General features: G+C 46.7%; 1 protein-coding gene across 3 annotated transcripts in view; it reads right to left on the bottom strand.

Annotated features, from left to right (window-relative positions):
- The window catches only part of OPHN1 (oligophrenin 1), a 326,710-nt gene extending 311,263 nt beyond the window's left edge, over positions 1–15,447 (bottom strand). For 2 of the 3 annotated variants that reach the window (XM_051969073.1, XM_051969074.1), the window contains exon 1: positions 14,417–15,068. In XM_051969073.1, coding sequence (XP_051825033.1) covers positions 14,417–14,570 — 154 coding nt within the window. In that variant the 5' untranslated portion in view covers positions 14,571–15,068. Of the gene's footprint in view, positions 1–14,416; positions 15,069–15,090 lie in introns of those variants that run through there. The other variant, XM_051969072.1, reaches the window with a different exon arrangement.
- Positions 15,448–15,680: the final 233 nt, after the last annotated feature.

The following is a 15,680-nucleotide window of genomic DNA, read 5'->3' as shown; positions in this document are numbered from 1 at the left end:
GGGAAAAGAGAGAAGCCATTTAGGGCGCCTTTGATTCTCTCCCAATATCCACAATGGGACCGACGACTGTGTGTGATAAATACCCGGGCCAATGGCCTGCCAGAGGGCTGATCCCAAAGCACCCAGCTGAGGAGGAAGTGTGGGGCATGGGACAAAAGGGGCAGGTGTCTCAGTGGCGAAACATATCACCATTCTCAGTCCACCTGGGAAGAGCCCCAGCTGCACGGCAATTAGGTTACAGCAGCCAAGCAGCTGAGCCCAGAAACCAAGAAGGAAGCGTGGAAAGAAAGCTTACCTCCCACCAAGTCACTCCATTTCTGTCAAGCAAGCCATTTCAAAGGGAGAATGAGACACTGTCATCCTCAGAGAGAAATGCCCAGACAATCTGGCCACAGTGTAGGCAGCAGAGAAAAGAGCTCGGCGTCTGGAAGCAGAAGGCGGTCGTTCCAGTGCTGGCTCTGCTCCTCACTGGCCACGTGACCCCGGGCGACTCTCCTCCCTCGGCCTCAGTGGCCTCTTCGGGAAGAGGAGGGGGTTGGATTTGACGGTCTATAAGGCCCCTTCTGGCAATGTAGTTCAACAGAGAAGAACAGAATCACGGTGGTGAGCATGATGAGAAAGACAATTCCCGTTTATAGATTGCTTTCCACAGGGGATGACCTTTACATGTTGTCATCCTTCAAGGGACTGATGGAAGAAGAAATGAAGGCTGCACAAGGTGCAAAAGATGTAGCTAAAAAGAGCTGAAAGGAATGGACCCCAGGTAGATGGTGTTAAAGATTCAAACTCATTCTTCGAAGCTATCAGCTACTCAAATCAGCCAAACAAAGCAGCTACTTCGCAAACTCAGGAATCTTCTCTCTTAATGATTCAAGGCCAACAACAGAGCGTAGGGAGCTTCCTCTCCACAGTAGCCACAGACTGGGGCTCTGCCCACTTCCTCTCTCTGGCTCCCCACAATAGCGGCTCTTGTTATTTCCAGCAGAGACAGAGATCTGAGGGACAAGGAACCAAGATACCACTATGGTGTCAGGTCTACCACAGTGGGCCAGGTTGTCGAATTCTGGGGGAGGACATGACGCCATTCTTGGAGGCCAGTAATGGTGGATGAGATGGAAGCGGAGGAGGAGGAAGTAGCCTTATCCTCTACCCGCCCATCTCTTTCCCTTCACAATGATGATGGAAGAGGTCTTATCCCAAACAAGAGGAGGCCAAGGCAACAACAAGATTATATGATGATCACTTCTGATGGACGTGGCTATTTTCAACAGTGAGATGATTCAGGACAGTTCCAATAGACTTGTGATGGAGAGAGCCATCTACACCCAGAGAGAGGACTGTGGGAACTGAGGGTGGATCACAATATAGCATTTTCACTTTTTCTGTTGTTGTTTGCTTGTATTATATTTTCTTTTTCCCTTTTTGATCTGATTTTTCTTGTGCAGTAAGATAATTGTATAAATATGTACACATCTATTGGGTTTAACATATATTTGATTACTTATTATCCAGGGGAGGGGACGGGTAGGAGGGAAGACTGGAATACAAGGTTTTACAAGAGTTAATGTTGAAAAATTATCCATGTATATGTTTTGAAAATTAAAAAACTTTAATTAAAAGAAGAGGAGGTCAAAGGCCTAGACCCTCTGCTGTCTACAGGATGGGGAATACTCATCATGGCATCATCAATCCAGGGGAAGTGGATGCGCTCTCTTGATGATATCATCATCTACTTGCACATTCCCACAATGGAAAGCTGCTGCACGGTCTAAGGAGGGGGTGAACATAACCATCACCAGCAATCTTAAGGAGGTGATTTCAGGGCATGTTTGATGCTGCTTCTGGGATCTAGGCAACCCCCCAAATTCCTTGTTGAACTAGCTGAGAGTCAGTTTAACTTCTCTTGCCCACCAACTCTTGCAACCTCTCTGTTTCCACTATCCCAATTGGTCACGGTCCCTTCCCAGTCCAGACTGCTCCCCAATATTCATTGAGCAAGCCTTCACACAAGGTCTATTGTCACCCTTCCTTTAAAGATGAGCACCTCAAAGCTGGAAGAGTAGGGGCGTGTGGAGGGATGAAGAGGAGAGAAGGAGCTAAGGAAAGACTGGACCAAAAGAGTATTTTCCAAGCAGCTTGAAAACTCCATAGAAGAGCAAATTCTAGAAGCAGATGGCAGATGAAATAGGGCCTTTGAGCTAGGCATAATAAACAAAATCAAGCCACTGAAAGGAAGCCAAAAAGATGATGAATGGGCCTTCTTACTTCGGGGTCTGATTAGGTGACCTCTCCTAGTAGGTGGGCCAATCCAAAGCGGCTTCTAAAACAGCAGGTTTGGAACGGTCAGGAAGGAGTACCAGGCCATCTCTGCATCAGTGAGCACGAACTAAGCACCTCCTCGATTTAGACCACCAAGCTCAACGCTGACAGAGGCCCACATGAAAGCAGACCTGGTCGCCGCCCTAATGGAGCTTCTTCTCCAGTGCGGCAAGCACCAAATACATGTATGCGAGAGCTAGAAACCAAGGTGCAATGGGAAAAGGAGAGGAAAGCATTTCTGACTTGGGAAAGGGACATCAAGGAGAGCTGGGCATCCAGTCTCATGTTAAATACAGATTGTTCGGTTCGGCATTTGAAGTTCTTCACAATCTGGGCCCTTCCTATCTGTTCAGTCTTCTTACATATCACTGTGCCCCCCTGCCTCCACACACTCCATGGTTCAGTCCCACTGGTCACCTCACTGGGCCTCATCTACTCTAACTCCCACCTTCTTGCCTCTGCACTGACCGTGTCCTCCCCCGACACCTGGAATGCTCTTAGTCTCCAAGTCCCAGCTTTCCTCGACTCATCTCAGATAGAACCTTCTGCAGACGGCCTCACTCGCTTCCCTCAGCTGTTAGTCAACTTCCTCCTGCTCTGAACGTGTCCTGCACTTACCTGTATATGTGTATGTCGTCTCTGCAGAGGCCGTTTGGTTGTATCTGCAACAGTAAGCACAGGACCCAGCACATAGTAATCACTTACTGAATAAATGGTGCCGATCTGTTGGTTTGTTTCAATTGGTAAAGATAGGACAGGAAAGCATTTCGGTCAATAGTTTGACATCCAAACAAAGGCAGAGGAAAAAGGTAGGATGGAATGAATGAGGGATGGCGAGTAGTACATCCAAAAAGAGGGGAGTATAAGTATGGGGTGAGGGGAATAAGCATTTATTAAGCCCCTATTGTGTGCCAGTCACAAGGCTAAGTACTTTACAAGTATTTCATTTGACGAGAATTTGCTTAGCCTGTTCCCTTTCCTAACCAAGTCCCCACAGCAGCCTCAGACACGGTGCCTTAAATTTGGGCACTGTAGGGAGCCAGTCAGCAAACCTCCCCCAGCTTTCCACCTCATGCCCACTCATGCTTCCTGGCGAAACCAGAGTTGTTCTGTTACTTGTGCCATTATGGAGGACATTTTCATATCTCGTGTGAGGTTTAATTATTTAAGATCCTATAATGTGCTAGAGGCCTGGGGAGGATGAAAGGTAGATTGGGGTTAGGGGGAGCTAAGGGATGTTACATATCAAGGCCACAAAGTCCAGGAGACAGATTAAAAACGGTACCAGAATTCCACAAGATGACAAAAACCTTGGCCAGAGAAGCCTCTCTCCCCGGGGAAGCAGCGCTCCCCAGAGCTGGGGTCACAATTCTCTAGCTCCAGGTCCCAAAGCCTGCCTCAATATCCCAGAATCCTTTGTAATTATACTCACAGTCATCACCTACAGTAGGGAATCAGCATGGAGAATGACCTGCAGACGATGGGGCCTTGTAGGACCACCGTATTCTAGTCATTTTAGGAATTACAGTTATCCCTTCCACATCGCAACTTTCCCCATTATGGTTTCAGCTTTTAATTAAAAATTAAATGGGGATTTGGGGGGAGAGGGGGTTCGCAGTAGATGCAGACAACACGCAAAGGCCAGCAGATGACAGAAAAATGTTAGAAAGTCAAACACACACAAACTATACATATGGTATTGTATAATACAAACATATTTTATCTTTTAATACCATAATTAAAACTAATTCTCTGGTACGAAGGGAGGACCAAACAATTTTACAGGGATCTTCTAGATTGTGGGGTCATTGTGCCCCTAATTACAAACCGTACGTTCGTAAGCTGTACCTTGATAGCCCACATACCAGCAGCTTAGCATCTGCGGAAGAGAAGAGGACTGGGCTTACTGCCTGGGTGAGCCTGAGTTCCTGAGGGAAGTCATGGGCATTAGAAAGGCGGACACCATGACCCTGATGCGTCTAGAGCGAACACATATCTACAGAATGTTAGTGCAGACTGGGACCAACGGCATCCAACGTCGAGTACTTGTGGAGTGGTGTGAGCACAATGAAGGGCTACCCGGCTAAGATAAGGGGGGCAGCGTGGTGGTGGCCGGAGCCCTGGCCATAGAGGCAGGGAGACCAGGATGCACATCCCACCTCTGCCACTTCTGAGCTATGTAACCCTAAGCAAATCAATGAAGGTCTCTGGGCCTCAACTTCCTTTCTGGCCATTTGGAAAACAAAAGGGGTGGACTCCATGCCCTCTGAGGTTATTATTATCTAAGATTGGAATCTCAGACGTAATAAGCCTTGCCTTGCAGGTAGAAGCTTGGAGGAAGATAAAGGCCACTGATAGCAAAAAGTATCCAAAAGGCAGTGAGCCTACCCACTCAGTCAATCTATTTATTTAGGGCCTTATTAAAAAGCATTTATTAATGGTCTGATCTGCACAGTTTCCACCCTCAATAGCTTATACTCTATCAGCAGATCCAGAGAAGCTTGCCTTCAGTAAACTCTCCCCAATCTGAGCAATGGAAGGACTAGCTAAGGAACATTTCAGTGTCCAGACTGTAGCATGCCCATCACATGAGGAGAAATGCTCCATGAGTAATGCATGCGATTTACCACAGCCAATCCTGACCTTTCCCAGAGCCCTCTGGGAAAATTGCCTTCTTCAAGATGAAGGACCTTAAGAATCCCCTGAAGAGTATGGCATATTCCTCACTTATTATGGTGGTCAGAAAAAAGATTGGAAAGATCCAGATGTGTGGGTACATTGGACAAGAGAATCAAAGTGAATCAGTATACCAGGACTCAAACTCAAGGTGCCCTGGACTGCCTGTAGGGCAACTGGTAGTTTGTAGCATGGGACTTGCACAATTGGTCATATCAGGGCCTTGGGGCAAAGGAAAATAAAGAAAAACATCTGTCTGGCTCTAAGCTCCAGTGAGTTTCTGGGGACCCCGCCCCTTTCCCACAGCTCAAGGAGAAGCTGGCTGGTGACATCAACAACTTGGAGGAAGGAGAGGGAAGCTGAATCCAGGAGTCACCCCTTGATATTTCGGCTGGATATGTCCCAAGAGAACCAAGGCATCACCAAGAGTATGACGGATTGAAAGCTGGAGACAATGACCACCAGTCTGGATCGTCTGCAAGTTCAGGCTGCCACTGCAAGCCAGGATCTAAGGATTTGGGGGAGGTAGGATTCACAGTTGGACACTGCAGGAGTGCCAGGCCTATCATGCCAATGACCAGGCTAACTTTGGGTGCTACCCATGTAGCCAAACGATGCTCATCAATGGAAGTGTATTGTTGCTGTTATTGTTCAGTCGTGTCTGACTCTCCTTGACCCCATTTGGGGTTTTCTTGGCAAAGGTACTGGAGTAGTTGGCCATTTCCTTCTTCAGCTTATTTGACAGATGAGGAAACCGAGGCAAACAAGGTGAAAGTGACTTGCCCAAGGTCACAGAGTTAATATGTGTCTGAGGTCAAATTTAACTCAGGTCTTCCTGACTCCAGGCCTGGCCACCTAGCTGCCCCATATCATTCATAGGAAAACAAAATTGTAGGATTTTAGAGGCTAGAAAGTACCTCAGAGGCCAGTCTCAGTTAAGACTGAGTCTCAGAAGGGATAAATGATTTTACATGCCCATGTCACATAAAGAGTAGGCATCAGAAGATCCTTTCATTGTGCTCTGGCAGGGAGATGCCATTTTCTTGGGCCTCAGTTTCCTCCTCTGTAAAATGATGTCTGGGATTATGTGATTCCAGGCAACTCCCTTCCTTCCATGAGCCTCAGTTTCCTACTCTACACAAAATGAGATAGTTGAATTTGATGGTCTCTGAAGTCTCTTCCAGTTTTAGACCCATGATGCTTTGGATTTATATCAGGATAAATTAAATTACATGTAGTACAATTAAGGTTCAAGTCTCCAATGGACACCAAATACCCTGCACTGGTGACCACTATTTTCTTTTTTTCTTTTTCTTGTTTAAAAATGAAATTTAATTTAAAATGAAACACTTGAACATGGATATTATCTCCTTCCCCCAATCCTGATTCCCGTCCTCCTTTTTCCAGATTAAATATCTCCATTTACTTTTTTTTTTAATTTTCAATAGTGTTTCTTTTTCCAAATACCTATAAAAATAGTTTTCAACATTCAACATTCATTTTTGTAAGACTTCTGTTATGGAATATTACTGTTCTGTAAGGAATGACCAGCAGGATGAATACAGAGAGGACTGGCAAGACTTACATGAACTGATGCTGAGTGAAATGAGCAGAACCAGGAGATCATTATATACCTCAACAATGATACCGTTTGAGGATGTATTCTGATGGAAGTGGATCTCTTGGATAAAGAGAGCTAATTCAGTTTCAATGGATCAAGGATGGACAGAAGCAGCTACACCCAAAGAAAGAACACTGGGAGATGAATATAAACTGCTTGCATTTTTGTTTTTCTTCCCGGATTATTTCTACCTTCTGAATCCAATTCTCCCTGTGCAACAAGAGAACTGTTCGGTTCTGCGCACATATATTGTATCTAGGATATACTGTAACCCATTCAACATGTAAAGTATTGCTTGCCATCTGGGGGAGGGGGTGGAGGGAGGGAGGGGAAAAATCAGAACAGAAGTGAATGCAAGGGATAATGCTGTAAAAAATTATTCTAGCATGAGTTCTATCAGTAAAAAGTTATTTAAAAAAAAAGACTTTATGTTCCAAATTTTTCTCCTTCCCTCTCTTATCTCCCCCCTCCCCAAGAAAGAAAGTAATCTAATATAGGTTAAATTTGTACAATTATTTTAAACATATTTCCATATTTGTCATGTTGTATAAGAAAAATCTGACCATGCTGAGTGAAGTGAGCAGAAGCAAGAGAACATTGTACACAGTGACAAGATTATGTGACAATCAACTCTGATGGACTTGGTTCTTTTCAACAATCAGGTGATTCAGGGCAATTCCAATAGACTTGCAATGGAAAATACCATCCACATCCAGAGAGAGAACTACAGAGACTTGAGTGCAGATCAAAGAGCATTTTTACCTTTTTTGTTCTTTATTTGCTTGTTTTTTGTTTCTTTCTCATGTTTTTTTTCCTTTTGATCTGACTTTTCTTGTGCAGAGTGAAAAATATAGAAATATGTTTAGAAGAACTGTTTGACCCCCTGTTTAACCCCTGTTAACTCCCTGTTTAGCCCCTGTTTAACCTATATCAGATTGTTTACTGTCCTGGGAAGGAGAAATGGGGGAGGGAGGGAAAAAAATTTGGAACACAAAGTTTTGCAAAGATGAATGTTGAAAATTATCTTTGCATGTATTTAGAAAAATAAAATAATACTAAAAAAAGGTAAGAACTATTGGACCAAAAAGTGCTTCAGCAATAAATTAATAAAAATGTATTGATCATCAAAAGAAAAAGAGAAATCAGACCAAAAGGAAAAAAAAAACATGAGAAAGAAAACAAAGAAAAAGTGAAAATCCTATGCTTCGATCCATATTCAGTCTCCATAATTCTCTCTCTGGATGTGGATGGTATTTTCCATTCCGAGTTTATTGGAATCTCCTTGAATCACCGCATTATTGAGAAGAAAATGGCCACTGTTTTCACAAGCAACGTTCAAGACTTTCCTGAGACACATAAACAATCCCCCATCTGTAAGCTATGATTACCACCCCCTTCTGAGACTTCACCGGGGTAAACCTGGGTTTTCAATGGCTGGGGCACAAGTGGGCAAGGCCTAGCAGGTAATAAGAAAAGATAAAGTTATCCCTTCCACATCGTGACTTTCCCCATATATTGCAGGTTGGCATAAGAAATTAAATGGGAATTTGGGGAGAGTTTTGTAAAAGTCTCACACTTGAAGGCCAGCAGATGATAAAGAAAAACTTGACAAACTCGGAACTGCCTAAAATATATGGGTAGCACTGTGTAACAGCTACAATATATTGTATGATAACTGTATTTCATAATAATTTACAATAAGGGAGAGTCGAACAATTTTAAAGGGATTTTCTAGATCACATGCTCTTAACCCCTACGATGTGGAAGGAATAACTGGATAGATATGACAATGGATGTCTGTCTGGGGCAACCGAAACACAGGCTAGCAACATGTGGAGATGCCCCCTTCAGCAGACTGGCAGCTGGAGGACACTCTTTTTCACTACAGCAACTCTGATACTGTCTGCCAAGTGGTCTGAGGAGTGTCACCTGCGTGCAGAGAGGAAAACCTCACAATGAGATCACAGCTTCTTCTTAGGCTATGAGTCTTCCCTCTACTTTATGGATCTCCACAACCCTCCCGGGTGAGGTGGGCAGAACGGGGAATGCAATGCCCCCTTTACGGGTAGGGAAACTGAGGCTCAAGTGAAGAGAAATGACTGCAGAACCGAAAGTAGAACTCAGCTTCCCGGGATTTCAAAGGCTAGAATTCCAAGGCAACAGAATTGTGGCTGCTTCCTTGTAAGGAACAAAATGCTGTGCAGGAACAAGCCTTCACGCTGCACATCAGGCAAGTATTCACAACCCAACAAGAAAGATGGAGAATTTAGCAAGGGATGAGAGGGAGCAACAGAGACAGAAGGACTGCCAGAAAGTGAGAGAGACAGAAAGACAGAGAGACAGAGGGACAGAGAATGAAACAGAGGGACCAAGAGACATGGAACAAAGGGACAGAGAGACAGAGGGACAGAGAATAAAACAGAGGGACTAAGAGACATGGAACAAAGGGACAGAGAGAGAGCGACAGAGAATAAAACAGAGGGACTAAGAGACATGGAACAAAGGGACAGAGAGAGAGCGACAGAGAATAAAACAGAGGGACTAAGAGACATGGAACAAAGGGACAGAGAGACAGACAGAGGGACCAAGAGACATGGAACAAAGGGACAGAGAGACAGAGCGACAGAGAATAAAACAGAGGGACTAAGAGACATGGAACAAAGGGACAGAGAGACAGACAGAGGGACCAAGAGACATGGAACAAAGGGACAGAGAGACAGAGCGACAGAGAATAAAACAGAGGGACTAAGAGACATGGAACAAAGGGACAGAGAGACAGACAGAGGGACCAAGAGACATGGAACAAAGGGACAGAGAGACACACAGAGATCCAGAATGCAGTCTTCTCCAACCTCTCAGTGGAGGGCTTTTTTAACCATCTCGTTAGTCCCTCTGAGGGATAAAAAAATCAGTTAAGACCTGGTTTCAAGTCCCACCTTTGATACATCCTGTTTGTGTGACTTGGGTCAGAGGCACCAAACAGAAACCTGTAAGGAAAAGTGTTGTCATCATAATAACTGCCATTTATATGGTACCTGGCATATGCCAGGCACAAATATCTCATTTGATCTCTGAAAGGATCCTTAGAACAGGGAGTGTCAGTGCTGGGAGGGGCCTTAGAACAAAATGCCATTGCTGGGAGGGGCCTTAGAACATGGGATGACAGAGCTTAGAGGGGCTTTACAGATCATTTATTCCAACCCTTTCATTCAGATTTGAAGACTGAGGCCCAGGGAAGAAACAACTTGACCAACAACATACAGCCCATTAACAGCCTCCCAGGCTGCTTCTCTCAGAGAGCAGATTACCATGGAAAGGCCTAGACTTGAACCGGGAATGAACCTTCATCTACAATATGAGAAGAGAAAAGGGAGCATATATGAGAAATATGGGGAAGGTAGGATCAACAGGAGGTGGCCATTTATTGGATATGGGGGAATAAGAGGAAGCCAGGAGCTGAGGATGACAACCAGGTTGCTAGCCCAGATACCTCCATCACAGGAGTGGTAGAAATAAAGTTTCCCAAAGGTTCCGGACCGAAAGAAAGACGGCTGCTTGGTCCGGCCAACATCATGTGCCAATTCCCGTTGGCTCTTCGGAACACTTGGCCATTCCAGCTCCATAGCCAATTTAGTGATTCTGATTTGCAGTGCCAGATCCCAAATGCCAAAATGGACTCATGGATACAAATGAAAAACTAATTGAAAAGAGAGTTCCGTGAGTGAGTGGGGTGCGGGGGCAAGGAAAGAAACCTCCAAGAAAAAGGTGCCTGCTACCAGATTTTGGCGCCTTCTTTTATACAACGTGGACTATTTGCCATCCAGTAAAATATGCAGATTTTTGAGGGTAGGAACTTTATTTTACCTTTCTACTCCCCAACAAATAACACTGTATCTTGCCTGTGATAGAAGCTAAATTATTATTATTATTATTTTTTTTTTTTTTTTGCTGAATTGAATTCAATCTCTTGAAGGGGAAGAGTAGAAAAAACTTTGACTAATTCCATGTCCAGGGTTCAAATTCTGACTCTTTCACTTATTAGCTGTGTAATCTTAAAATCTCAAAATCTGCCCTTCCTCCATCAGACTTACTAGCTGTGTGACCCTGGCAAGTCACTTTCCTCTGATTGGCTTAGTTTCCTCCTCTGTAAAACAGGAATAATAATAGCACCTGCCTCTCAGGATTGGTCAAATGAGACAATATTTGCAAAGTGCTTAGCATAATGCAGAGCAGGTACTACACACACACACACACACACACACACACACACACACACACCCCTGTTGGCTAACATTATTATTAATTTCATAATTGGTTGGTTTGTTCTTGAAGAAGACCAAAATAACTTCACTGACTCAAGGCCAAAAAAAATGCCACAGTGTATTGTACCTCAAGGAAATCAAAGAAGAAAATGTGTTTTGTGCCTTCTTTAAGGTAGCAAATAAGGCAAAATGTCTGTGGATCAGGAAATACTAAAACTGTGTTCCATGAACCTAATAGAATATTGTTATGTAGTATAAACCAGACAATATAGAGTATTCCAAGAAACATGGGAAAATTAACATGAACTGATGCAGAGCCAGAAAAATGATTTATACAATGACAATAGCATAAATGGGAAGAACAAACCAAAAAACCCTGAATATATATATATATATATATATATATATATATATAATATTTTCCTATTACATAATGTGTAATGTTTTAATATATATCCCTATAACAACCAAACTTAGATTTCAAGAAGAGTTGAGAAAATTCACCTTGTTCCTTCTTTTGAGAAGGGGGGAAACCTATGGAGACTGCCATCTTGTCAGAAGTGATGGAGGTCTTGGTTGAATGGTTGCAATAACTCTCACTCTATATTTCTCTCTCTCTCTCATCCACTCTTCTCTTTCCTTCTCTCTCTCTCTCTCTCTCTCTCTCTCTCTCTCTCACTCACTCAAAAAATGGCTTTGTAACAAAAGATAATAAGAGGTTGAAAAATTTGGAAAGACTTAACAACTTGGATCAAAACAATGATCAACCATGATTCCAGAGGACCAGTGGAAGAAGACTGTCTACCACCTGACAGAGAAGGGGTGGATTAATAGAGAAAATGAGACACATTATTTGTCTCCCTTAACTATGCTCATTTATTACAAGGATTTTGTTTTTCTTTTTTCTGGAGACGGGGGAAGGAGAAAAAAAATCTTTGCTAATAGAAAAATACAATTAGTTTTCCAAAACTATATTAGGGAAATAGGAAGGGATACATCACACCAAAAGGTAGCATTAAAAGATGAGGATAGATTACTATCAGTAGCACTCTATTAAAGCTGCCTGACTTAGAGATTTTTAAGGAAGGACAGAGGAGGAAGACAAACAGCTCTGTGATGGGGACAGAACAAGCATCTTTCTTTAGCTTCTGGCTACAGCAGGTGTTTAACATCCATTCCAGCTGACGGGAGAAAATAAAGAACACTTTCAAGGTTGGAATACATTTCCTACCTTCACTATTTTCAGCATCCCAACTCCAGAGAGGACACAGGGCTTCAGCAAATTAGTCCATCTGACCACATTCTTTTCTTAGGCCTCTTCTAACCACATCTATAGCTTTTGGGGTTACATGATCTGGCAAGTTTCAGGAAAGAAGTGGTAAGGGAAGGAAGGACACAGAGAGAGAGAGAGAGAGAGAGAGAGAGAGAGAGAGAGAGAGAGAGAGAGAGAGAGAGAAGGAAGGAGGAATGGGGAGAGGCTGAGAGAGCATATCTAGAATGTCCAAAAAGGGGGTTTTACTCTGACTTCAAAAGTTTCTAACAATGAGAGGGTCTCAAAAAAGAAATAAATCGCCTTGCAAGGAGTGAGTTCTCTGTCACTAGGGGAGTTCAAGCAGAGGATGAATGTCTTTGTTTTTTGTTAAAAAGCATTATGAACTAGATTCAAGCATTTTACAGGGAGGCAGACCACAGGACTGCAAGGCCCCTGTTTGACTCTGTGTTGATCTGAATCCTCTTCCTCTCCCTCAAAGTGGCTGCCTCTCAGAAGGCAATTTTTATGGTTTTTCTTATCTGATGAAAACCGTAACTTGTCTCTTTCTGGGTCCAGAAACTGCAGGTATTCCATAAAGCCACCATCTAATTTAATAAGTAAACAATTACAGCAAACATACTTCCCCCACACACACACCACTGCCTTCCTTTCCAGCTCAGCTGGCACATTCTGCCTTTTTTAACCACCAGGGAACCAAATTGTGCATCAACACACCCAAGAGCCTGTCCCAGAAGTCCCCGAGGGCGTGGAGATCAAGTCACCCAGCGCCCAGAAAATGCCAGGAAGATGTTCTTTGTCACAACCAACAAACGGACTTGGAAGTCATTTGGACTGCCTGAGCCCAAAGGATGCCCAACGAGCACTAAGTCAAGACACAAAGTAGCTCCTGAGAGAAAGGTCACTAAAGCTCAAAGCCCAGCAAGAACAAGCAATGTGGCTGCCATGTTCTCAACACCGCCATTATTTCTTCTCCCGAATCTTCGGATTTCCAACCATCCAGTCCAACTCACATTTTACAGATGGGGAAACTGATGCCCCAAATGGGGAAGTGATGTGCCCAGGGTCACACTGAGAAAGGGGCTACACCCAAGTGGAATGTCAGCTGCCTGCAGGAAGACTCGGGTACCGACATCGAGCGCCTGTGATCACTGATGTCAAATATACCCACTGCACCTGCCCTCAGAGGTCCACACTGGGCCCGGATAGAGGCACTTGGAAAGTCAATTCACTCGAAAAGAGGAGGAAAAAACAGTTCGAAGCATTTATATTTGTCAGTGGTTTTAAATTTCATAATCCATTTTCAAGCCAAGAAAGTTAAGGATTGCTCCACCCAATCTTAGCCCTCCTTTCTCCAGGGTATATGCTTTGGCAGAAAGGGTGGGTCTGCCTGAACCGATGGTGGGGATGTTTATTATTCTTACTCTAGTTCTGGCCTCCCGTCAGCAGGCAGAAATACAACTCCTCTCAATCTCCCCCCCCCAACACACACACACACACACACACACACACACAGCGGTTCCAAGCCTCTGAGTCAGCTGTGACCATCCAGGAAGGCCGGCAGAGTGAGGTTCCTTCAGAGACTGCCCCCCTGCCCCCATCTCTCCAGTCCCATCCTTCTTCCTTCGCTATCTTCCCCTGTCCAACGGCACGATCTTTTGTTCCAGCCCCCTGCCCTTCTCAATGGTCACCGGAGCCGGTAGGTGAAAACTCATGCGCCCCTACTTGGGCTAAAACTGCCCGCGACTTCCAGACAAATGCAGCTGGGCCAAAAGATACTTTGTGAAGAAGAGCCCAGTCCGCATATTTACGCACGCCCCCGCCCCCGCAGGTCTCTTCCCGGTCCCCAAGCTCCAAGGCGAGAAACCGTGACAATAGCAATCATTAAAATATAGATGGCATCGAAGGGGACTTTGGGGACCAGATAAGCACTCCCGAGACCCCGGGGGCTCTTCTTCTTTGGGACCAAGTATCCAGTTCAGGTTGCTGTCACCCGGCCACAGGCCCCACCTCCCCGAGAATGGCGGAGGAGCGAGACATCTGCCAATGAAAGGCATCTGCCAGGGAGGGGGGTCCTGTGGCATACAACGGAGAAACTGACCTTATAAGGCCGGCACTCCCGAAGGGGACACGGGGGGGGGGGGGGGGGGAGAAGCGGAGTTCGGGCTAGAGCGGTAAGCGCCAGGTGAAGCCCCCTCCCCCACGCCACCGGCAGCTCCCTCGACAGGTGTGCGAGCGGAGGGGACCAGGGGGACCGCGGTCACTTACTTCTCATAGCGCCGATGAGGGAGTTGCCGTCTTTGATCACATCTTTAATGAATCTGTTGGTCCGCTCCAGCTCCTGCTCGTAGCATTTGAGCCTCTCGCGGAAATCGGGGCTGTCCAGGTAGCAGTCGCTGAACTCGAGCGGGGGGTGCCCCATAGTGTCGGTGCGGGTCGGGGCGCGGAGCGGGGTCACACACACTGCGAACAGAGCGAGAGCGAGCGAACCCAGAAAGGGCGCATCAGCTGCCGGGGCACCGCACTGGCCGACGGGCTCGGGCGGGACTAGGGCCGGGGCCGCCGCTCCAGGCGCTCCGCTGGAGCCGCGGGCTGCCCCGGACCGCGGACACCTCCCTCCCTCGGCTGAACCGGCGAGCTACAGCTGTCCGGGCTCGGCCAGCAACTGCCCTGCGCTCCGCATGCTCCCGGCCCGCCCCCGCCCCCGGCTTCGCCTCGGCCGCCCCGGCGCACGAGCCACCCGAGGGCAGCGGCGGCCGCAGCTAAAGTGGCCTCCAGAGCCCGCCCCGGCTCCTTCCTGGACAATCGCGAACGTGCCACTTCAGCCGGGCCGGGCCCAGAGGCGGGGCGAGTCGGGGGCGGGGCCTGAGTGCCGCCAGTCCCTCCCCGGGATTAGCGGCCAGACAGTCCCCTCCGGCTCCGAAGGCTCCTTTGATACTGACCCTGGCTGGCCCGGGCCCTCTTTCCTCGGCTGCCGGGCTCCCGTTCTTAAAGCTAGCGACGGTCCCGGTCCTCTCCCCGCCCCGGAGCCCGAGCCCTAAAGAGCCGGCGGCGGCCTTCTTGCCCTTTCCCTGAAGCACGGCGGCTGGCCCCCGGGATCCCCCGGCTCCCGACGCGGCTCCCTGGCTGCTGGCCAGCTAAGGGTTAACGCTGCGCGGGTGGAAGCCCAGCCTTCCCGAGGCAGGCGGGAGGGGCAGAGGAGAGAAAGGGGGAGAGACCCGGACCCACAGAGAAAGCCCGATACAATAGCAGCGGGGGCCCGGCGCTTCCCTGCGGAAACTGGGGAGCAGTTGGAGTCCTCGGGCTCCATCTGGAAAGCGAGGCGGTCTGGGAGTTGTAGTCTTCCCGTTTCCCAGACAAAGAACGCCACCCCTTCGGGAGCATCCCTTCTCTCCCCGTCCTAAGGGAACGCGGCGAAGTCTGCTGGGACAGGTGCCCCGACTGTGGGGCCGGCCACGAGTGACCTGCCCCGACCTGGGTGGCTTTAGATCATTTCCCTTTTATGAACCCGAAGATCGTAGATCTAGAGTTA

Source organism: Antechinus flavipes, chromosome X (genome assembly GCF_016432865.1).
Source record: "Antechinus flavipes isolate AdamAnt ecotype Samford, QLD, Australia chromosome X, AdamAnt_v2, whole genome shotgun sequence".
Lineage (NCBI taxonomy): Eukaryota > Metazoa > Chordata > Mammalia > Dasyuromorphia > Dasyuridae > Antechinus > Antechinus flavipes.
Note: the sequence above shows the minus strand (reverse complement) of the source record. Positions and strands in the feature narration are given on the sequence as shown.